Source organism: Equus asinus, chromosome 5 (genome assembly GCF_041296235.1).
Source record: "Equus asinus isolate D_3611 breed Donkey chromosome 5, EquAss-T2T_v2, whole genome shotgun sequence".
NCBI classification, from domain to species: Eukaryota; Metazoa; Chordata; class Mammalia; order Perissodactyla; family Equidae; genus Equus; species Equus asinus.
The window spans coordinates 41,821,705-41,846,874 of record NC_091794.1 but is presented as its reverse complement, the minus strand read 5'-3'; the positions used below and the strand labels follow the sequence as shown (position 1 = coordinate 41,846,874).

General features: G+C 33.4%; 1 protein-coding gene across 1 annotated transcript in view; it reads left to right on the top strand.

Moving 5' to 3' along the window:
* Positions 1–25,170, top strand: part of PIK3CA (phosphatidylinositol-4,5-bisphosphate 3-kinase catalytic subunit alpha) — a 69,426-nt gene that overhangs the window by 38,824 nt on the left and 5,432 nt on the right. Inside the window, exons 2-17 of the mRNA XM_014838359.3 lie at positions 2,865–3,292; positions 3,821–4,030; positions 5,422–5,672; positions 7,168–7,413; positions 8,139–8,224; positions 11,906–12,011; positions 12,712–12,864; positions 12,950–13,084; positions 17,575–17,699; positions 18,582–18,663; positions 19,041–19,205; positions 19,416–19,519; positions 20,675–20,846; positions 23,020–23,126; positions 23,874–23,995; positions 24,838–24,916. Coding sequence (XP_014693845.1) covers positions 2,941–3,292; positions 3,821–4,030; positions 5,422–5,672; positions 7,168–7,413; positions 8,139–8,224; positions 11,906–12,011; positions 12,712–12,864; positions 12,950–13,084; positions 17,575–17,699; positions 18,582–18,663; positions 19,041–19,205; positions 19,416–19,519; positions 20,675–20,846; positions 23,020–23,126; positions 23,874–23,995; positions 24,838–24,916 — 2,495 coding nt within the window. The 5' untranslated portion in view covers positions 2,865–2,940. The remainder of the gene's footprint in view (positions 1–2,864; positions 3,293–3,820; positions 4,031–5,421; positions 5,673–7,167; positions 7,414–8,138; positions 8,225–11,905; positions 12,012–12,711; positions 12,865–12,949; positions 13,085–17,574; positions 17,700–18,581; positions 18,664–19,040; positions 19,206–19,415; positions 19,520–20,674; positions 20,847–23,019; positions 23,127–23,873; positions 23,996–24,837; positions 24,917–25,170) is intronic.

Here is a 25,170-nt window from a genome sequence, read left to right as displayed (position 1 = left end):
CACCACCAATGGATATTACCTGGCCAGATCTGAAACCCAAATAGCGACATGACTGTAATGTGCACTTTGAAATCCTCTAGGCCTGGATTCAAAATCCATATCTAACATTTACTGGTAGTGAATAACTTTACTTCTCTGACCTTCAGTTTCCTCATATGTAAAATTGTAATACCTACCCCAGAAGGGTTATTGCCTGCCTAAGCGCATGGTGTATGCTAAATAGCAAATGTTAGCGTCATTCGCCTCTTCTACACTTCTGTCCGTGTGAGCTCTGAAGTAGTGGTTTGTACAGAATAAGGCCTGGCATAAGGTGACAAAGAAGAAAAGGTAGCATCCTTTCTCTTTTGTATAGTACTACCATGAATGTCAACCAGTGCCTGCCTTCCAGGATCTCCAAGTATTTATGGCTATGATCATATTTAGTCTCTTAATGAGAAGGGTATATCTTGAGTGGTTGATAGTTGTTAATTGCCCATAAATATACTATAGTAGAATAAGGATTGGGATCAGTGATCTGTCTACTGTACTAGACTTCTCTTTTGCTAATTCTTTGGGAACATATGAGACTCTGTGGGTTGTTATTTATTATATAAAATAGTTGCCCCCATGATTCTATAAAATAGACCTGTTAGCGCCATTCAACAAAGAAAACTGTAAACACAGCTGCTGTTTTGGTGTGGCTTGTGGTTTGGTTTTGTTTTCATTTGAACTTTTTTATGCAGGCAGATCATCATTTAAGAGTCATCATTTGGCATTTTCCCTTGCATTCTTTAAATTTTTTTTGTATTTTTTTTAAAGCTTAGCTCAAGTCACTTCTATAATTATGCACACAGATTGATCCATCTGGTCTTTTTACCAGCCAATGAATTTTCTTTTAAAAGTATAGGAAATAGGATAATTATATTTTAAATCCTATAACTTCAGTAGGTCTCTTTTAGAAATTTGAAGACAAATATTTTCAACTATTAAAAAATAATTTTATATACTTTATTATCTTCCATTTGATTTCTGTATTTTCAGAGTAGAGGGAGGGCTTGAAATTTTTGCTCTTTCTACTTCTCACCTTCTTCCTATAACTCCGAAAGCATACACTTGTTTGCAACTGAGATTTGGTACAGCAGAAATGTCTCATCAAACTAGGCCCTATTGTTCTCTGTAGGTCACACTGGCTGTGAGGTTAAAGATGAATTGCAGGGGGAAAACATAGATGCAGGGGGACCATTCAGGCCTTTGCAGTGGTCCTGACAAGAAATACCAGTGGCCTGAGCTACGGTAATGAGAATGGTAGTGAAGGAGTGTAGACAGATTCAAGAGATGGAGTTAACAAAATTTGTTGATAAATTAGATGTTGATAGGTATGACATAGGGGAGGCAGACATGGCAGGTTTCTGGATTAGATACATCGTGCTCCTTGCCTCTTTCTCATTATGTTTGTTCAACTCCTGCTTAACCTTAAAGAATTCAGTGTATATGTTAACCCCGTGTATATGTGGAAGACCTTCCCACTCCACCTTCCACTGACTTAGGTGACCACACTATGTGCTTTTATAGCACCTGGCACTTCTCCATGAGAGCATTTTTTCTGTTTTGTACCTGTGAATATAATTACCTCACATCCATCGTACACATAATCTTCACATTCTTGACTTTGTCTTGTGAGGGCAAGGGCCACGTCTGTCTTATTCATCATTATATTCCCAGCACCTAACATGGTCCTGGGAACAGCAATACACTTTTGGTGAATAAACAAAGTGTTATTTATTGCTGTTGTCCATGGTGCCTGTTAGAGTAATCAAATATAGTAAGTTATCTGGGCTTTTTTGATTCATTTCTCTAGCTTAACTTTCATTTATTTTTTATTTCCTTAATATCTTTCACTTTACCTTTTCTTATACCTTTACAGTTTAGCTTACTGAATAAAAGAAAATTTAAACATAAACAGCAAGAAATAGATTTGTGTGTTGTGGGTTTTGACAGTATCTTCTAAAAGAACCCCTAGATGGTTGACATCTAAAAAAATGAGGGCTTCAAATCATAATAGTACTTAATATATTTTAAAATATCACAAGTGCTTAACACAGTTGGTTGGAACATTGTACTGACAAAGAGAGTCAATGGGTGTGTGTTCAATTTATTTTAATCAGAAGTATTAGGACTGGGTTATTTGATGAAGTAGATGAATCATTGCAAATTCATCATACCTCAAGGAAAATGTATTGATAACACTTTATATTATAGTGAATATATACCTAAATTATATTTAAAAACAGAATGGTCTAAGATATCACTTAGTAATCAATACAAAAAAGGAAATTGCAAAGATTGATTTAAGAAGAAAAAAAGTCTAAGCCATGTAATTTCTCATTAGCACAGGGTGGAGGTAGGGGGTGAAAAAGGAAAAGGCTCTGACTTCTCTACCCTCTACTCATCTTTAAAATGAAAGCAATAGATCCGTGATCTAAAAGATCCTTTCCAGCCCAAATTCAATTGCTGCATAAAATATAAGAGAATATATGATGGGAATTTTGCTTTCAGTTACAACTTACTGTTTATTCTTCCCAAAGCCTCAGCTGTGCCTTGGTAAGACCTGACTTAAAAAATCCACTCGAATAAAATGTTTTTTTGTTCAATGACTTTATTAAACATAATTAAACACAAATGGTTTTTCTGATTTCTGCTTTGGAATCAATTCTTTCAGCCTAATTTGGAACAACAGTCTCTTTCAAAATGTTTAAGATGGATTACTATTACCTACCTTAATCAATTCAAGCTACAGAAAATGAATTTTTACACTTAGTCGTGCCATAAATTTATTCTTCTATGGTTGTTTCTGTTTTAACATGTGTTTTCTTTCTTTGGTTTAGATTTCTGCTTTGGGACAGCCACGCAACTAATTCCTTAAAGCAGTTTTATATGTAAAACTTGTAAAGGATCAGAACAATGCCTCCAAGACCATCATCAGGTGAACTGTGGGGCATCCACTTGATGCCCCCGAGAATCCTAGTAGAATGTTTACTACCAAATGGAATGATAGTGACTTTAGAATGCCTCCGTGAGGCCACATTAATAACTATAAAGCATGAACTATTTAAAGAAGCGAGAAAATACCCTCTCCATCAACTTCTTCAAGATGAATCTTCTTACATTTTCGTAAGTGTTACCCAAGAAGCAGAAAGGGAAGAATTTTTTGATGAAACAAGAAGACTTTGTGACCTTCGGCTTTTTCAACCCTTTTTAAAAGTTATTGAACCAGTAGGCAACCGTGAAGAAAAGATCCTCAATCGAGAAATTGGTATGATACAATTTTCAACTAAATGGCATTGTCATCCTATTCTAAATGCACATAACTATGAAACGTAACTATTTTCTTTTTACTAAAGTATTTCTCTCTGAATCAGTTAATTACTTTTGTAATCTTAAATAAATAGATTTCAAAATAAACATCATTACAAATTGAAGTATTTTTTGACTCTTGGACCAAGGAGCTATTTTTAACACCTTGATATTATTCTATAAAGCTTTCTTTAAGAAGTGTCATTTGTAGAGATGACTTAGATTTGTTATATCCCAGTTTTTTTATTATTAAAAAATTAATTGGTATGGATAGTGTTTGGTGCCTTTGCTCCAAATTGCTATGTTTTATATATTAAAAATATTTGAGTCCTTGGCAACTCTTACTATATGTATTCATCAAAAATTTTTTTAACCTGGAAAAACTTATCTACTCTGTTGTGATCTTTCAAATCTACCAAGTTCCCTATTTGTAAGAAACATGTTTGTACTGTGTTTAATATAATGTTCTGTATATAATTTTTTTAAGGCTTTGCTATTGGTATGCCAGTGTGTGAATTTGATATGGTTAAAGATCCAGAAGTGCAGGACTTCCGAAGAAATATTCTCAATGTTTGTAAAGAAGCTGTGGATCTTAGGGATCTTAATTCACCTCATAGTAGAGCAATGTATGTCTACCCTCCAAATGTAGAATCTTCACCAGAACTGCCAAAGCACATATATAATAAATTAGATAAAGGTAAGAAAATTGTCCGTCTACCATAATTGGTCACTGTACTGAAAACTACTATCTGTGCTATATTTTTGTACAGTCTTTTTATCCCAGCTAGATGATAAAGCTTCTTGGAGGCAGGAACTGCTTATACTGACAAGATATAGTTGAGTGCCAAGTACACAACTTGTGTGCAATCAGTATTTATTGATTGAATGAATTGTGTACATATGGTGCTGATCTCTTGGTGAATTGTTTATCTCAGAATAAAACTAAAGAACTTTGAGTTTGAAATTCAATATTACAGAATTACAGCTGATTATCTTTATATAAATAAAAACAAATATAAATAAAAACATTTTATGAAGTTTTGGAAAAATTTTACACATTCTTGTTATATACAAAGAAAAAATAAATTTCTTTATCTTAATGTTAAATGCAATAATCAAATCTGGTCATAATGAGTGATATAGGTTGACTTTTGACAATGTATCAATTTCTAGAATTAAGTGGACATGAAAATAAAAAACTATACTGTTTTGGAAATGAAAACATCATTGTATCAGATAAATATCTGTATTTCTCAGAATAACAGTGAAGGTTTCAATTCAAAGTTATAGAATATTATTAACTCTTACACACTATTAAATATAAAATTCCATTAGTAGAACAAGTTAAGCCATCTTACTACTATTTCACTCGTATTATTCAAAGTAGTTTGATGCAGTGTAACAAAGATCTTTATTTGAAATTCTTTTCTATTCTAGCAAATTTTTAAAAGTGGAATGTTCTTTGCATTTTCTCCCAACATTCTTTATGAAAATTTTCTAGCATGTAGAAAAGTTAAAAGAATTGTACTGTGAACATCAAGACCACAGTAACATAGTTTTAATCTTTTCATTTTCATCACATTTTTTATTGTCCTCTGGCTTAATTAATCTTAAAAGGGAAAAATTGGAAAATTCGTCTTCTTCCTCTTCCTCCCCCATCTCCTCTCTCATTCTGAGTCAGCATCTTTCTTTAAGTCTCCGTGATTCTTTCCCATAGTTACCAAAAACTCTTCTACTTTGGTGCTGTTGAAGCTTTGATACCATCATGAATCTCTCTTCACAAGGGTTGTATCCATGAAGTATGTCATGCATTTTAGAATGGAAACTAGCTTGTCTCAGGTCCTTGTGACCCACTAGTCACAGTTTTGCGTGCTTGCCGTAAAACATGAGATTTGAGCATAGTCTGGCAGCCCTATCAGATCTGAAGATTTGCTATTTCTACCTGATACTTACCTCTATTTAATTGGATTGATTATAAACCATTTCTGATTATGGTTAGAGTAATGGTAGTGCATACTTTTTGAAATATGTCTCTTAAAAAATGAAATATATGTGATGATGGCATCTTTTATTGTTTTCCTGTTATAGGGCAAATAATAGTGGTGATTTGGGTAATAGTTTCTCCAAATAATGACAAGCAAAAGTATACTCTGAAAATCAACCATGACTGTGTGCCAGAACAAGTAATTGCTGAAGCAATCAGGAAAAAAACTCGAAGTATGTTGCTATCATCTGAACAACTAAAACTCTGTGTTTTAGAATATCAGGGCAAGTATATTTTAAAAGTGTGTGGATGTGATGAATACTTCTTAGAAAAATATCCTCTCAGTCAATATAAGGTGAGTAAAAGTTTCAAAAATATTAATTTTAAATTTAAAAAGTAATTACATTGGGGACTAGTATCTGTATTTTTAGGACATACTTTCTGAAAATTAAATAATATTAGTAATTAGCGTTCGTAAGTTTATTTTTTATACTATATTTAATGAGAGATTGATGATGAATTTAATTTGAGAGAACAGATGCTGTTCTTCCTTGAGATTTTATGTAGTTAATATTTGAGGATCTAACTGTACATATGTGGATAAGCTGATTAATGTTTTTGTAATTGTAATAATAGTTATATCATTATTCAGATACAAACATTTGATATGATGACTGTTTAATTGTGCCATGAGGTAAGAGATGATTATGTTTCAGGTATTCTGCATGCAAAAAATGCATCACATGCTTTTCTGGATAGCTCCAGTTCTATAGTGGAAACACTTTTATTAGCCCATAGGAATTTTAAATAATATAGAACTTGCACAGAAGACTTCTCATGTGCCTAACTTTTTTAAAAGGGGATTTTTGTATTCATTTGAATATGCAACATGCGAAATAAAGTCATTGTGCCCCTTGTCAAAAAAAAATGTTAGCAGTTACACTAACCCCAAAATATGGGGTATTTCATAATTTTTATTCCGTCTCAAGCATTGGCACTAGAAGGAATTAAAATAGACATTTCAAACAATCCATGATGTACTGTTAATTAATATGTACTGTTAATACTTCCTACTGTCTATTGCTATCATTAAATAAATACTATAAGAAGTAGCTATATTTGTAGCAAGCATATGCCGAGTACTGATTTTACAATACCAAGCAAGACACGGTTCTGGCCTTTGGGTTGCTTACAGTCTAGTGGGGCTTTGGGGTAGGAAGATATGCTATTATAATATGTATACAGTAGAACTTATATTAAAAATCTCTATCCTAACTACCATTTCTAAGTTGAAACCAAGGCAGTTTAATATATTTTTTTAAATATATCATATAATTTTATGAGTCTCCTCTGTGTGTTTTGTTTTGTTTTTTAACAAAACAAATATTTCTCAAAAATCTTGGAACAGAAGAGCAAGTGGGCAGCAACCCTTGGATTTGACATCAATATGATTTAATAGATTGAATGACTTAAATGCTCTTGCTTTTCCTTTAACAAGTACAGTGTTTCCATGAGTATCCTCTGATCTTTGTTTTTAATTTCCTTTTTTTTCTTTGCTTCTAGTTAAAGGTACAACTGTAGTATCAGAAGCCAGACCTTTTTTTTTCTTTCATGCAGTTTCTATTCCATGAGGTGCTTGGTTGAGCCTGTGCTGTAACTAACTCCCAAATGTTAGTATTTTAAATGTTATAAATATAACAACTGCTAAGAAATGTGGTCTATAATGTTTGATTGTTTTTATCACGTTTGCAAATTAGTGTGTAAATTCTCTCATCATACTCATATGTTGCTTTTAAAATGAAAAACTTTACAAGAAACGGCTTCTCCCCTGCCCCCTTAATCTCTTACAGTATATAAGAAGCTGTATAATGCTTGGGAGGATGCCCAATTTGATGTTGATGGCTAAAGAAAGCCTTTACTCTCAACTGCCAATGGACTGTTTTACAATGCCATCTTATTCCAGACGCATCTCCACAGCTACACCATATATGAATGGAGAAACATCTACAAAATCCCTTTGGGTTATAAATAGTGCACTCAGAATAAAAATTCTTTGTGCAACCTATGTGAATGTAAATATTCGAGACATTGACAAGGTAAGGTCAAGTGTTGACACTCATTATTTTATATAAATTATTTTATATAAACCTTTTTTCATTGGACTATATAATAATTTGTTGACCTGTAGTATATTTTCAGATGGCTAGAAAACCACTCATCTACGTTAGCTGTTACACAGCTTACAGTCCTTTGTAATTCTAGTATCCCTAATCTAATATTCTCATAATTCTAATATCTATAATTCTAAGCTCTTAAAATCAGAAGTTTTACAGAATTCATTTGGCAGCAAAGCCTGACCCAACCCGTAGCAAAGTTTTTTATAATCTTTATTTATCCCACTTAGTGTAAATCTTCATGTGTTTTGTTGCAGAAATTTTAACGTCTCTATGGAGTGCTACTCCAACTGCTAAGAGTATTAAGTAATATTTAGTATATGTACCAATTTTTCTTTCTAAAATATGAAAAACTCTGAATTACACACCTAGCTTAAAGGGATTGTAGAACTATATTGATCTTTATAGTCTGATGTCCCCTTGAAGGCAACAACAAATCGTAGTGAAGAATCTGCGTCAGTGTTAACTTACTATATATGTGAAGAAAAGAACAGAAAAGCTACATCTGAACAAAAACTTTTAATTGATTCTCTCATTCATGTCAGTTCATTATTTTGATATTGTTTAATATTGGTTCTATCTAGTATGTGTGTCTGCATGTGTGTATGTATGTATATATTTTTATACACATACTTTTTTTTTTTTAGATCTATGTTCGAACAGGTATCTACCATGGAGGAGAACCCTTATGCGATAATGTGAACACTCAAAGAGTACCTTGTTCCAATCCCAGGTAAAGAAGTATATGGATTTATATTCTAAAAGTTATATTAGTGTTTAGCAATGTAATCAATAAAAGTAGTATATTTTACATCATTAGTTTTATACAAGTCATATAGATTACTAGGCATTTACATATAGAACATAAAGACTTCCTGTCAAATGAGTATCAATCACAGGATGACTTTATTGATTCTCTCTAAAATTTTATTGGAAGGGTTTTTCTGATTCTCTCTTCCCATTGTATCAAGGAGAGAACAGAATGTGGTTACAGTTTTGTGCCATTGATTCCCCACATTCCATAAAATTGACTTTTTATTCTTTTATCTCCATTTTCATTTACATTTAGAAGTGAGAGTTGGCAATCAACTGCAGAGCCGGACTACTCTGAGGCAGTTTCCTTCACATCACTCCCGAGAATAGATGTTTATGGCATTCAAATGAAGAGTCTTTGGGAACAAATCAATTTCTTAGGGGGAGGGGGATTATGGGGAGCATTTAAAATTATTACTGTCTAGATATAATGAAGAAATAAAAGGTAGTATAATCCAAGAAACTTGCCATCCTGCCATTTCTTTGCCTCTCTCTGTAGGATCATTTGGGAATGAGAGTCTACCCCTGAATATAATAGCGATATTTTAAGAGAATTTAAATTGGTATCAAAGACTAAAGATAGACTTCGTAGTCTAGAAATAGAGCTAACTAGTGAATCCTCCAGAAGAAAATTTCATAATGAATTTAGACTGAGTTCTAGAAGAGTCAAGAAAAAGTTCTGGTGTTGTAAGTAAGTTACTTGAGGTGGCCACCCTTCTAGAGCCTGGGTGAAATTCAAAGAGAGGGTAGCCTTCTCTCCCAAGAGGAAGGGAAAGAATAGTTCCTCACCCACCTGAACTATTGTAGGTCAGAAAGTCCATCATTCAGGTTAGAAGTTATGCTGTGGCAACATACAGCCCCAGGATGTTTTGAAATTTTTGTTAGAACAAGTTTCTTTTGCACTCGTACTGCATATCTGTCACAGGTTGACTGGGTGGTTGTGGAAGGAACAGAAACACAATATTTGAGGAAATAATGACCAGAAATCTTCCAGAGTTGGTGAAAACTATAAAACCAACAATCTAAGGAGTTCAACAAACCCCAAGGAAAGACCTCCAAATAATATTGGGTAGATTTATCCTAGTTGTTTCAAGTACTAAAAGTAGACTAGCTTTATAAAAGTAAAAGGTAAATTTATTTAATAATATGAGATTAAAATGTCAAAATTTTAGTAAATTAAGCCAGCTATTTAGAAAGGACTTATATTTGATTGTCTTTTCAAGAATTCTCTAGTCTAAATCCCTATGGTAGTAGTGTGAAGATTTAAGTAAATTTTTGACTTTTCTGTATTTACCCCAAAAAATGAGATAAAAGAATATGAAGTTCTTAGAAAGATAAAGAAGTATTTATTTTAAAAATTCTTACTGAGATGGATTGTTCTAAATCTGTGCTTTCCATATGCTAGATAAATTAGATACATTATGATTTCTTCATAAAAATGTTGGCAGTTATTTTCCAAAATCAGAATCAATTTGGACTATATATATATACACACACACACACAAAACCATTGCCTAAAAATAAAGAACTTAATTGTGTGTGTGTGAGTGCACATGCACTTGTATAGACTTTACAAGAGAGAAACATGTTTTATTCAGTTTGCATAGTACTGAACAACTACAGTCATAGGACATAGCTTTCTCAGAAAGTGTGTAGAAAATTTCCCACCAATTAGAGCAATTCTAAAGATTTTGAACTAATAAAAAGTCCTAGGTACATTTAAATACATTTAAGTACATGTATCTTTAATTTTTCTTAAATTACTGTGGACTTATCTAGTCCAACAGTATTTCTTCTCCCTGCATTTATTATTTCTTTCCCCTTTAGAATTCCTTCTTGCTAATAAGTTCCTCCATTTTAAATATGTCTTCGCTGTATAATTGGACCATATATTTCTGTTTATCTTTGTCTGTAATCAAGCAAAGATACTAGAATAAGTATAACTTGTTTTACTGATAAAGTTTTATACCTTAGTTTAGCTAATTAAAAATAGAATTTTTTTACCATTTTATTGTTGTCTTGTTTTATTTATTATCGAAAAATAGAATTATGAAGAAGCCATTTGAAAAGTTTTCAAAGTTAGTATCTAGCACTTGAGCTTTTACTGTGGACCAATTACTTCTCTAATTACTTTACTTATTTTATCTCATTTAATCTTCACATCAACTTTATGAGAGTAAGTACTATTAGTAGTCCCATTTCACAGATAAGAAAACAGACAAAGCCAAGGTCACATATCTAGTAAAATAATAGAAACAAGATTCTACTCCAGGTAGTCTGACTTCTGAGTCCATATTGTTAACCATTGCTGTAATTTTTTTAAAAAACTATTTAGTGTACTTGGCTCTTTGAAAATATATCCACTGAATATAGACATAATTTCACATGTAATATGGAGTAAATTGAAGCAATTTATCATAAAAATTTTTTTATCATCACTTTTGATAGCAACTTTTTATTCTTATTATGAATGTCAAGTTTTATTACCTCTTGTGAAGTAGTTATTCTGAAATTTAAGTACTTTCTCCTTACATATCCTTCATTTTATTTACATACTGACATTTAAATTAATGGATTCTTCTGAATAAAACTGCATCATATTTAAAAGTAATTAAATATAATTGTAATCATAATAGGAAGTCTTATTTTATCTCATTTAGTTTCCCTTTTCTGTTTGCCTTTTCTATAAGCTAATTTGTTTTAAATGTTTTTTTTACTGAAGTATAGCACAAATGCATAAAAGTATACAAATCGTAATTGTACAGTTTAGTGAATTATCACACAGTGAATACCCGTGCAACCACTATGCTGGTCGAGAACATTTTTCAGCATTCCAAAAACCCCTCCTCATGCCCCCTCCCAATCCATTATCCTTCTGTCCTGCCCAAAGAAGTCAGCTACCATCCTGACTTCTAACACTATTGGATAGTTTTGGCTGCTTTTGAATTTTATATAAACGGACTCAAGGAGTAGATATTATTTTGTGTCTAGCTTCTTTCATTCAATATTATGTTTGTAAGATTTCATCCATATTGTAAGTAACTAGTGTCCATTCCCATTGCTGTATAGTATTCCATTATATGAATATACGATAGTTTATCTGTTCTCCTGTTGGACGTTTGGGTTATTTGAAGTTTGGGGATAATGTAAATAATTCTATTAGCATTCTGTGCACAAATGTGCAAATATTTGTGGTTTTATACCTAGAGGTGGAACTGAGTCATGGGTCAGTTTTAGTAGATTATGCTTTCCAAATTGGTTGTACAAATTACACCTCCACTAGCAGTGTATGAGATTTCCTGTTACTACACATCCTTACCACTCCTGGGTATCATCAGTCTTTATAGTTTTAGCCATTCTCTTGTATAGTGATATCTCTATAAGATTTTATTTTGTGTTTTCTGGATGACAAATGATATTGACTAGTTTTTCATGTCTATTGGTCATTTGGATATGATCTTGTGAAGTATCTGTTCCATCAATCTCTGCCCTGTTTTTCATTTGATTTATCTTTTTCTTGATGATTTATAGGAGTCATTTATATCTCTAGATAAAGCTTTTTCTTTTGGTAAATTCTTTTTTTCTTTAAAATTTTACATAGATGGAATGAATGGCTGAATTACGATATATACATTCCTGATCTTCCTCGTGCTGCTCGACTTTGCCTTTCCATTTGTTCTGTTAAAGGCAGAAAGGGTGCTAAAGAGGTAAAGTATTTCAGAAGTAATTATATTTACCTCTAAAAACTCCCAGTTATACTGCTGATTGAATTTTTATCAAGGAAGGGATATTATTTTTCTTTTTATTTAAACAAAATTAATAGGGCCATCTCTGGTGGCCTAGTGGTTAAGTTCAGCAAGCTCCGCTTTGGTGGTGCACATTTGGTTTCCCAGGTGCAGAGTTACACCACTCCTCTGTTAGCGCCCACGCTGTGGTGGCAGCTCACATACAAAAAGAGGAAGATTGGCAGCATATGTTAGCTCAGGGCAAATCTTCCTCAGCAAAAAAAATTATTGAAACGTTTTTAAATATTTAATAAATACCATAGAACAATACTTTGGGAGAGCTTACGGAATTTATTTCTGATGGGTGAGTAAGTATGGTCCTGAGTTCGTATTGATACAATTGATACATGCAAAGTGACTACACACAAATATCTGTTCAGTGCCTCCATGCACATATCTGCCTTGCTTGATTCGGTTCATATTTCCTACTTATAATTAAAGAAAATACATGTAATTTCACATGAGAAAAAAAGAAAGTACTTTTACTTTGAAAAAATTAATGTGGTTTGTTATGGACATCATTATAGAGACACTTGTTGAATTCTTTCTGGGAAAGAAAAGTGTTTTGAAATGCATTTTATAATCCATAGAGTGGTGAGTATTTTTCTGTTTGTTTTTTAAGGAACATTGTCCATTGGCCTGGGGAAATATAAACTTGTTTGATTACACAGATACTCTAGTATCTGGAAAAATGGCTTTGAATCTTTGGCCAGTACCTCATGGACTAGAAGATTTGCTGAACCCTATTGGTGTTACTGGGTCAAATCCAAATAAAGTAAGCTTTTTATTATCATAAGTTAGATTTTTTTTTTATGACAGTCAAGCACAATATATATAATCACTTTTATTCCATCTCTTAGGAAACTCCATGCTTAGAGTTGGAGTTTGACTGGTTCAGCAGTGTGGTAAAGTTTCCAGATATGTCAGTGATTGAAGAGCATGCCAATTGGTCTGTATCCCGAGAAGCAGGATTTAGTTATTCCCATGCAGGACTGGTAAGGCAAATCACTGAGTTTTCTTAAGTATTAGTCATAATCAGTGGATTTGGGTACATGCTCTTTGTTTGGAAAAGGTTTCATGTGTTTTAGTTAGACTGGCATAGATACTGTAGACTCTACAACAGTATTGCCATATTATAAAATTCTCTACGTGCTGACATTTTTACTGCAGCTCTGCTTCTTTTTAGTCTATTCAGAGCCCTAGCCTGCCTTCATCTAACAAATATTTATTGAATGCTGACTATACATATGTATTTATTGTATGATAGGTACTAGGAAATAGAGTTTTGACCTAACGAGACCCCCATGAAATATACAATCTAATGATGAAAATAGATATTAAAATGGTAAAAAGCAGAAGTATAAGATTATAAATCATGATAAGTGCCATGAAGGAAAAAACAATAGTGTGCCAAGAATGACTACCTGAGGGTTGGGGGGAAAGGCTAATATATTAGGTTCTGGAAAGACCTCTCCAAGCTGGTAACCTTGAAGTTGAAACCAAAGTATAAATATGTTGTTAGTTGAGCTTGGAAGCAGAGGAAATAGGTTTACCACCATAGTCTCGATCCACTAGAAAAGAATATATATGAAATGGAGTTTAAATATTGATCTAGTTATCTGAGCTTGACCATAACTTTGGAAGCACAATGTAACTGGGTTCAGGGACCATTAACTCTCGGTTATTTCTCAAGAGCAAAGGTGTCAATGCTAAGAGAAGAGGATATTTTTCTTCTTTGGTGTCTTTTCCCCAATTTCCAAATTTACCACTTTTTCTTTGGCCTGGTTGTAGGTTATACATAGACCATCCAATGAATGTGGGCCCAAGAGGTCCTGGAATAAGCTTACCCCAGTAACAGTAGCACCCAGGGGCATCTGGAATCCTGCATTAAGGAACTTTATTTACAGCTCAGTTTAGAGCTGTGTGCTCCGTAAGGAGTTTACCAGTCCCTTTTGTAAACTGAGTACTAATAACCTTGTTTATTTACTTTCAAAGATATATAGAAGGTATTTTTATAAGTAAAAATTAATTTAAAATCATTACCAAATTCTATCAGATACTAAAAGTAGAATTAACTTTTTTGACGTTAAAAAGGGATTCTCATTCTTGAAAAATGTAGCCACTGTTCTTTAAGTTTAATTCCTTGTTGATGATATTGTTAACATTTATCAAGTGCTTACTGTGTACCAAATGCCATGCCAATCACTTTTCACATTATTATCTCATTTAATCTTAAAAGCAGTCTCTATGAAGGTAGGTACTATTATGATCCCTATTTTATCGGTAAGGAAACAGGCTTAAGGAGTTTAAATAACTTATCTGGTGTCACTGTTTAATAAGTTTGAGCCTCTTACTTTTTACCATTCTGTTATGACTGAAGAGGAATTCCTTAATTTTGAAATCGGGATTAAAATACTGGTGAGCATTCCCATGAAATGTTCATAACCCTATCCAATTAGTTATACCTGTGAACTGAGTTACCAGACTCAAGTCACTTGAAAATTCATTTATCTCCTATTTTATTCATACATTCACATGGAACTCAGTTTGCCATCAGAGTCTGTTGAAGCCAGTTTTAGCTTTTGAGTTTCTTTTTTGAGCTGTTCTAAATCGTTATAAGGATTGATATTTTACAACTTTTTTCTTCTTTTTCTTCCAAAATAAAAGGAAAATTTGTTTACTTTTATAATAGAATAAAACTAATTATTTCAATTACCATTGGGTCTGTTGAAAACTTTCATAAATCTAAGATACATTAAGGGATCATAGTTTTCCTGTATCTTAAAGCATTTCACTATTTTATCATTATTTATTAATTACTTCCAACTATGCTAAAAAAAAGACTAAAATAATATGAAAATATAAAAGGGTAGATTTATTTTATGAAATAAATCATCATTATTACATCATCCTTAAGTCTTCTTATTCCATTGCCCAGTGTCTTGCATCATCTTTCCAGAGGTATAAAGAAGCCTGCAAACAGTGTCTTTGTAGTTTTTTGTTGTTGTTATTTTTTAGGCTTCTCAACTTCAACACTGTTGCCATTTTGGGCCAAATAATTCTTTGTTTGTAGGGGCTATCCTGTGCATTACAGGATGTTTAGCAGCATCCCTGGCCTCTACCCACTAGATTCCAGTAGGGCCACCACCCAAGTTGTGACAATCAAAAATGTGTCCAAAAAATATCAAAGGTCCCTGGGAGGTAGAGAAGACACACTCACCCTAGTTGAGAACCACTACTCCAGACTCTAATGATGATGGTGAAATTGATCATATAAGTGAAATGTCAGATGAAAATATCCTAAGTGAATTTCCTTAAACTCAAAAAACAATGAGTGGACAATATATTTCCAAGGACAAAAAGGAAATATGGTATTCACATTCAGTTAGTCATTCAACAGGGATGACTTCATCACACAATATATTTTATAAGAATCTGGACCACACCTTATCTTTTGCCATATTCTTTCCATCTTGTATGATGTTGTGCACCAAAACTTACTTGATACACTTTCTAAGTGGATAAATGCTGCAGGCAGGTGTGTATAAAAGATAACTGGAAGGAAAAAGGTGATGTAGAAATTTTAAAGATCCTTGGATTGATTATTCTGATTGATATCTATAAGTATAAAAATAGAAATGTTTTACAGTTATGAAGCAAAGAAGATGGCTATCCTCTCTTCAACAAAATTATGAGCATGAAAGTTTTCAAAAGCATTGCATTTTGACAATGCAAGTATGAGAACAAAAACCAGAAGTAATGATAAGCTAAAACTTATTAGATATGCATTTGAAATCTGGAATCAGTATTTACAAGGTGGATGTGTTTTTTGCTGATAAATGATGGTTGGTGAGCAAGCAGTTAGTTTCAGTCAAAGAATATTGCCCGTTTTGGATTATAAATTTGGTTTTACTATGTTTAAATTCTTTATTAAGATGTCTAATGAAATTGTTTTTTACCGTCACTTTATTCTCTAGATTATTTTATATTACTAATATGAACAGATAAAAATAAGGAAATAATATAAAAGAATGGAGTCCATTGGACCCAGATGGTAAATGGTCATGACTACTTTTTCTGGTGAATTAAGGATTATTTATTATCTCTTAGGTGAACTATAGCAGTAGTCTCCTCACTAACTGGTCTCTCTCCTTCCACAGAGGAGCCAGAATAATCTTTATGAAACAAATTACATCATGGTATTCGTCCTTTAAATACTTTTCACAAAAAATAAAATCCAAACCTTTTACCTCGACCTGCAGATTTTACATGCCCTGCACATGACCTCCTGTCACGCACTTCTCTCCCTCATCTGCTGGGCTTCAGACTCACTGGCCTTCCTCCTGTTCCTCCTTCCCACCAGACTGGTTCTCTCCTTGGGGCACTTTCACTGTTTCCTCCATCTCCAACAGTCTTTTCTCTGATCTTAGTGTGGAAGGTTCTTTTTGTCATTTGGGTCACAAATTAAATATTACCTTCTCAGAGGCCATTTCTGGACAGCCAGTCTAAATTAGCCACTGAGTCATTCTCTGTCACATCACCCAGAGTATTTCTGTCAGCTCTCCCATATTTTTCTTATTTGTTCATTTAATTTTCCACTATAATGGAGGCCCTGTTAGTGCAAGATATTTTACTGTTTTATGACCCCAACAGTAAGAACAGGACAAGGCACCCAGTACATGTTTTAATAAATATTTGAATGAATATGTGCCAGTAATATTTCTTTATGCTGTTGGATAAATTAACTGTTTAAATGTATAAACAGCAAGTAGCATGGATGTCTGCTTTTAGCCATTAGGGATATGTGTAACCAATTCTGAGGAGTGTGTATTTGTTTTGCATAATACATTAATATGCATTCATAATTATTCATTATACAATTAATATACCTATATTTAAAGGGAATAAATACATTACTTGGAATCTTGAATTATACTAAAAGTTATGGTGTTTGCTTTTTTAGTTTCCTAACATTCAGTCTACAGTGTTTTAATGGGGCTGTTTCCTTTCCTTTTTTCCCTTAATTTTACTTTTTAAATTTGAAAGCCTTGCAGTGATTATAAGGATATATTCAGGCAAGGATTATGAAAGAATTTACATGTTTATTTTATTATTTTACTATTTCTTATTCCAGAAACATTAGCAGATTAGTTAATAGTATACTAGGAAGGGGCCTCATCGGGAAGAAAAGTAAATTATTCTCTACTACTCCCTAGTATCCCAATCTGGTCTTATCCCTGACTAACTTTGGCAGTTTCTGTTCTGTGGTTGGTGGTAATGTTAACCAAGTAAGTTACTGGATTTGTCTTAAGTTGGTTCTTCCCCATCCTGAAAATAAAGTCTTGCAGTAAGATAAACTGTTGAGTAACAGTTAAGCAATGTAAGGTTTATCGACAATTAATTTTCTTTTTTTGTAGATCACTCATGAATCCAAGGGGGAAAATATGGCAAAGAAAATCATATAAGATGTTACTTTATTTTACAGAGTAACAGACTAGCTAGAGACAATGAATTAAGAGAAAATGATAAAGAACAACTACGAGCAATTTGTACGCGAGATCCTCTATCTGAAATCACTGAGCAAGAGAAAGATTTTCTGTGGAGCCACAGGTGAGTTTTAAGGTGGAGACTCTTTCTTTCCTCTATTACAGAAGAAAGAAGTGACTTCGGCTGATCTTGCCATGTTTCTACCATACTATTAGAGTAAAGAACGCATAATTTACATGACTTTTTTTATTATTATAAACATTATCCTTGTCAAAACTGGCTATATAGATCAATATTTCTAGAAAATCATGCTTCATTGGTACTAACCTTGCACATTGAAGGCTTTTTTAAAATTCTAAATCCCTGATACAACTTTTTTTAGGATTTGGGGGTTTTTTGTTTGTTTTTTAAACACAAGATCCAAAAAAAGTACCCAGTAGCTTTAGATAGATTTGATTGGTCTAGATATTTCAATTTTTAGGCATTCCTTTCATTTTTCCTTTTTTTAATACTTCCTCAAAGTAGTAGTGTAATACCTTATTTTCACTTATGAAGAAATTATCCTACAACTTGTAGGTGTATACTAGTTTATTTAAATAAAGCAGTTGCAGTACATTTCTGCAGAAAGTTCATTAAAACAAATTTTTCCCAGTGACCACGGTAGAAGTGGTGACTGTCTTCGTGGTTCATGGTGAATAAGTAGGTGAATAATAGGAGGTATATACCATTATAACATAAATTCGTAAATTTTCCTATCTGACCTTCATTTGGATTTTCCTTTGGTCTTTCATGCCATTATAACTGTGTCAAAGTATATATATACATATGTATGCACCTGTAGTGTTAAATGCTGATTTCTTTTGATTTTAAAGAAGGCTGGTAATGGTAAGACGTTTTAAAAGTGTTTGGAACCTCTTAAAGATTGCATAGTTGGAATTTTAGATATCCAGGCCTTTTGATAACACACAAGAATGTTTTTTATTTTGTTTTGTCTTTTCCACACAGACACTATTGTGTAACTATCCCTGAAATTCTGCCCAAATTGCTTCTGTCCGTTAAGTGGAATTCTAGAGATGAAGTAGCTCAGGTAAATGCGTGTTTGAGATTACTGAGTGGCTGTTGCACAAATTTGGTATGTCGCTCAAATTGTTTTCTCTCAGAAAGTCTGCATAAGTATAAGAGATGAAATAGACTGTGTTTTAAATTAATTAATAATGGTAATATAGTAGAGAAGAATATTGTTCACACCACTTCCATTGATAAAATTAATTAGTTCACCCCGCCATTTTGCTCCGCCCCCTCCTGATAAAATTAATTAGAACTGAACATGTTAAGTAGTAAATTCATAAGGGGGGCTTTTATCGAAACCAATTTTAAAATAAGAAATTAAAGCAGTTTCTTAGAGGGTTCATTCACAACTCTCTTTCCTTTTTAAATATGATTTATTATCTTTTTCGAACACAGATGTACTGCTTGGTAAAAGATTGGCCTCCAATCAAACCTGAACAGGCTATGGAGCTTCTGGACTGCAATTACCCAGACCCTATGGTTCGCGGTTTTGCTGTTCGATGCTTGGAAAAATATTTAACAGATGACAAACTTTCTCAGTACTTAATTCAGCTAGTGCAGGTAAAATAATGTCAAGTAAAAAAAATAGTGGTTTATTTTAAATCCTGCAACTTCCAAAGCCTAGTGTATTGACTGGTTTTATGCTTTTTTAACAATCAGTCTTATTACCAGTAGTATCTTTCTTTCTAAAAAATTTCTTTAAATCCAACCATGCAGAAACTGACCCCAATTGATGTGGAGTTGTTTTTATGTTTGTTTTTGATCACATAGGTCCTAAAATATGAACAGTATTTGGATAACCTGCTTGTGAGATTTTTACTCAAGAAAGCATTGACTAATCAAAGGATTGGGCACTTTTTCTTTTGGCATTTAAAGTAAGTCAAATTATTTTCCCACTTAACTCTTTAAATATATATTACTCATTTTCTTTATAGATGTATAAATATGTTTACTTATAAGCTGTTGTTTTTATTTGGGAGTTTCCCATACTGAAAGTATGTTGTACCGGTGATGTTTCCCTCAGCTTTTTTCTTTAACATTAAATAAGCAGTAAAATTCAAAACTGAATTTTATACAGGAATGAGAGCTGGAATACTTTTAAAGATTTTGAATCTACTTTAAGCAAAGTAAAATTTCTTAGGTCCAGATTAATGTTGCAGTTGATTTCACTGTGTGTGTGGATTAAAATATCCCAAAATAAAAAAAATGTCACCTTGGAATTCAGAACAGTAATGACAAAATCCCAAGTTTCCTACTAGAAAACTATTGGGGCCGGCCCCGTGGCCAGGTGGTTAAGTTCACGCACTCCGCTTCAGCGGCCCAGGGTTTCGCCGGTTCGAATCCTGGGTGCAGACATGGCACCGCTCATCAAGCCATGCTGAGGCAGCATCCCATATGCCACAACTAGAAGGACCCACAACTGAAAATACACAACTATGTACCAGGGGGCTTTGGGGAGAAAAAGGAGAAATAAAATCTTTTAAAAAAAGAAAAGAATAAAAAGTATTTTTACAGAATTTGATATATATGTATTACAGTTGGAGTCATAAACCATACATTTTTTCTAAATTTAGAAACAGATCTGTAATATGATTTTTTAAATGCTAAAAGAAGTCCAAAGTGGAAACTAGAAGCTAGGTTTAAATTAACTTGAATTCAGAGACAGCATAGAAAAGGGACAGGTATGCCAGGAGAGTCAAATAGTACTCACTGAGCTCTTTGCTCCCTCCCTATTCATTTTATTATTTTTTGTACATAATTTCCTTTTTTTCATGTTCCTGTATCTTGTGCTGAGATTAGTGAATGAAAAGTAGTTGAAATAAACCTAAAAGCTAGTTTATTAAATTTACATTTCCAAGAATTACCTGAAATGTTTGATTGTTTTACTTCTAAATGATAGGTTTTAAATCATTTTGTTGTTAGTGTGATTATAACATTTATTGGATTTAGAAAATGGATTTTCTTAAAAAAGAGTGTCTGTATAACTCATTTAAGACTATTTATTTTTTAATCTTGCATTATTCTTTTAGGTCTGAGATGCACAATAAAACAGTCAGTCAGAGGTTTGGCCTGCTTTTGGAGTCCTATTGTCGTGCATGTGGAATGTATTTAAAGCACCTGAATCGGCAAGTTGAGGCTATGGAAAAGCTCATTAACTTAACTGACATTCTCAAACAAGAGAAGAAGGATGAAACACAAAAGGTATGTAACTCTAGTTTGTTTTTGAGACTCTCTCCATTGCAGTGGGGCAGGATTTATTTGAGAGCTCAATATATTTGCTGATTATGGGCCTTAGAATCAAGCAGATTAGGATTTGAATCCAAGCTCCACTGCCTCTGAACTTTGTAATGTTAGACACATTATTTAGTCTCTTGAGATTTGTTTTCCTTACGTATAAAGTGAGAATAATACTTTCTTCGTAGGGTTACTGTGAGAATCAAATGACATGAGATACGCAGAGCGCCTGTCACAGTCCCTAGAACACAGAGGAGCCCAATCAATGTTAGCTCCCTCCTCTTTCCCTTCCTTTCTCTTTTATATAGCCCTAAGTTTTAAAAATGATTTTTCCTTATTGTGTGTCATTTATTCTTTTAGTAATGACTCTGAAATTGAGTGGAAAGAAATCAGTTTTTACATCCTAAGTTTGAATGGACTCTTAGTCACACAGTGAATATATCACGTGCTCTGGTCATCTGCAGTCTGGCTTGGTGTAACTGAGGAAGATCAGATGGAAAGGTTTCTCATGACCTTTTCCTGCTCCTGATCCTTTATTCAATCCACCACATCCAACAGTAAAAAGTGAGATCACTCCTCACCTCTAGTGAGACGAAAAAACAAAATCCTAGTTTATTAGTCCCCAAAGGAGGGAGAATGTAAATTAGCAGTACTGAATACATTTTTCCAACATCTTATTAATACTGCTTGAAGAAAAGAAAAACATTTAAAAGAAAGTTACTATATTAATCTAAATGTCATACAGTATGTGAGTGAGTTGATTTTATTGAAGTTGTGATATATAAGTTCAAATATAGGTTATTAATCTGTATTTGAAAATAATCGTACTGTTTCTGATGCTGGAATTGTGAGCAAGAGGGAGCTAGATCACTTTGAAAGAATAAAATTTATTGTATTTGTATTGTAACTGAGGTAAGAAACAAGAAAGTAGATGTTAGTTCAATTTGTAAATATAGGCATTTCTTCTAAGCTGGAATTTTCATATCACGGATTGGCTATGATACAGTGGATGAATTAGAAACATGAAATTCATTACTCAGATCACTGTTGGCTTAAATAGGATTGTGATAGAGAACTAAACTTGCAGTCCTAGGAACAAATGTAGTCACTTTGTGTGGTTTCATGTTTTATCATAACAATGATAAAGTGCAGGAAGCCCTGTGCTAACACCAGGGTTGATAGCGATAGAAAAAGAAATGCCTTTATGTGAGCAAGAGCTGCCCTAGTCAGTGAGGACTAGATTGTCTAGCTAGTCACTTAGACATAGTAGGAAAAAAAAATTTCATTACTCAGATTGTAGCATGAAAATTAATTCATTATGAATTCCTAGTCCCTAACCTCTTTTATTTCTCCACTCGCATTTTATGTTTTCCATAGACGGAGGTTTGCTAAAATAAAATGGCAGTTATTACATGATAGCTCAGCAGTCTGGGCTCTGGCTTGAATTGATTTAAAAAGGATGTTTTTTTACTATATAGTAAAACCTGAGTATAATGTGAGACTCAGTGTATCAAATGTTTTTACAAGTCCTTTTCCCAGCAGTTTCTTTTAGCCTCACCAGATCTTAAAAAAGGTAAAAACCCAACAGAGGAAGAGTGAATGTGGTGTTTTCTGAAAAGCTTAAAAGTAAGGTTATTAAACTAAGCTAACATGATGTCTCCACAGTTTTTCCTCTACAACAAAGGTCAGCAAACTTTTTCTTGAAAGGCCAGATAGTAAATATTTTAGACTTTGCAGGTTATGCAATCTCTGTTGTAACTACTCAACTCCACTATTCTAGTGTGAAAACAACCAGTATCTAAATGAGTGGGCGTGGTGGTATTCCAGTACAATTTGATTTACGAAAACTGGCAGCTGGCCTGCAGGCCATAGTTGACCAAGCCTTGCTCTGCAGCCAAAACATTGCCACTGTCAGCATGCAGTTCTTCTCACAGGAAGGTGCACAGTGCTGTCCCTCTTGCCTCTCTGCCTGAGTGGTGCTGCTCTGTGTTACAGGAATCCTTCTGATTAGAATATAGCCAATCCAGAATATGGATTCCAAGACTGCCCAACACTAAGCTTCCAGTGTGTAAGAGAGATTAGCAGTTAGTTTTACCTTTTATGAAATCAGTTTCTAATCACGATTCTGCTTATTTATCAGGTACAGATGAAGTTTTTAGTTGAGCAGATGCGGCGACCAGACTTCATGGATGCTCTGCAGGGCTTTCTGTCTCCTCTAAACCCTGCTCATCAACTAGGAAATCTCAGGTAAGGTACTTTATTGGAAGTTTTATTATTTAAACAAGTACTCTTTCTGGAGAAAATCTGGAGAAAAGTCAAAATGTCTATTATAATTAGAATGTCCAATCATATATGCTTCCCTCTCCCATTCTCCTACATGCAAAATTAGAGTATTGAAGTGTTCGTAAGTTCGGAACTACATTTATTCAGAATGAGTTTTTACTACTTTAATAATAGAGTTTAAAATTTTCTTTAAAGATTGTATTTTTTTCCTTTTTCTCCCCAAAGCCCCCTGGTATATAGTTGTGTATTTTTAGTTGTGGGTCCTTCTAGTTGTGGCATGTGGGATGCCACCTCAGTGTGGCTTGATGAACGGTGCCATGTCTGCATCCAGGATTCAAACCAGTGAAACCCTGGGCCACCAAAGCTAACCACTCTGCCATGGGGCTGGCCCCTAGAGTTTAAAATTTTCTATGGCCAAAACTTTTGGTATCATACGATAAGAAATGGAGCGTATTATCTGTAAAACTAATGATATGTCCCAATATTTATTGAAAATTCATATGCTGTTATGTAAAAAATTTTTAAGCTTAATGTTTATTTTTTATTTATACTCCCTTGGAGAAATGAATTCATAAATAAAACTGAGGAGAAAGTTTAAAATTTTTATAACACTTCAAAAAGCTATACTGTATATGTATATATAAAAGAAATTTGAAGGCAAAAAGAACAACAAAGCTAAGATGCCTAGTGAAGTTTTTAACTATTTTAAAGGCTTGAAGAGTGTCGAATTATGTCCTCTGCCAAGAGGCCGCTGTGGTTGAATTGGGAGAACCCAGACATCATGTCAGAGTTACTCTTTCAGAACAATGAGATCATCTTTAAAAATGGTGATGGTAAGGAAGAGTATTAATGAACTTATGATGCATGAATTTAGCTATCTTTTTATACACAGGATATTTATGAACCACGAAGACTATTGAAAGCCATTTAAGGAATACGCATGTGGTAAAATATACAATATTAGGCAGATGTCTTAACCTTTAGAATATGTATGTATAATTATTGAAAAGAAAAGAAGTACTAGGTTTAGAATCAGGTCTGAAATCACTTTCTAACTATTATTTGCTTAGCTGTGTGAGTATCCATAAATATTTGATGTGCTAGGCCCTGGGGTTGTAAGAATACACAAAGCAGAATCCCTGCCCTCTTAGAGCTTACAGTCTAGCAGGGAGAAGGGAGACATTAAACAAATAATTAGAAAAGTAAAATTAGAACCGTGGTACAAAGGAAAAGTGTAGTCTGCTAAGGAATCACATAAACGAAGGTCCTAATTCACTTGGAGAACAGGCTGGGGGGGAATACGTTTTTATATACTAAAAAATGTATCATTGATGGTTTTCCATTGGAAAATGACATTTTAGCACTGAATTCTGTTAATCCCAATATTTTAACATAAACATGTTCAAATGTAAGGATTCAGAAAACTGAGTACTTTAAAATTTTTAATTTAAAATTTTTGTGAAATACATGCTGGCTTATCCTACATTGTTATACGAATGTGTTTATGCAGATACTTCAGAAATGGATTGAAGAATCAGAATATTGCTTCCTTATAGATTATTTTGAAGAGTAACTATAGCTCTATTTATTTTCTGTTTAAGAACAATGTGATGACATGATAACCCAAATTTGTATTTGTGGCATTAAGTGGTGGTATATATTATTTGATTTTCAGATTTACGGCAAGATATGCTAACACTTCAGATTATTCGCATTATGGAAAATATCTGGCAAAATCAAGGTCTTGATCTTCGGTAGGTAACCTGTAAAGCAACATGTATGTTGAAAGTTATCCTGAAAATAAACTCTTAATAAATATTCATTATAAAGCATATAGAGGCATATATCTATAAAGAATGTATGGAGTAGTAATTGACACTAGTTGATTACACTGTGGTACTTTCATTTGTCCTCCTCTTCCTTGGCTGACGAGATTGAGCCAGGTCAGAAGAGCTCTCTGATAAACTGGTAACAGGGACTCTCCTGCTGCCTCCAGAGTGCCACTGTT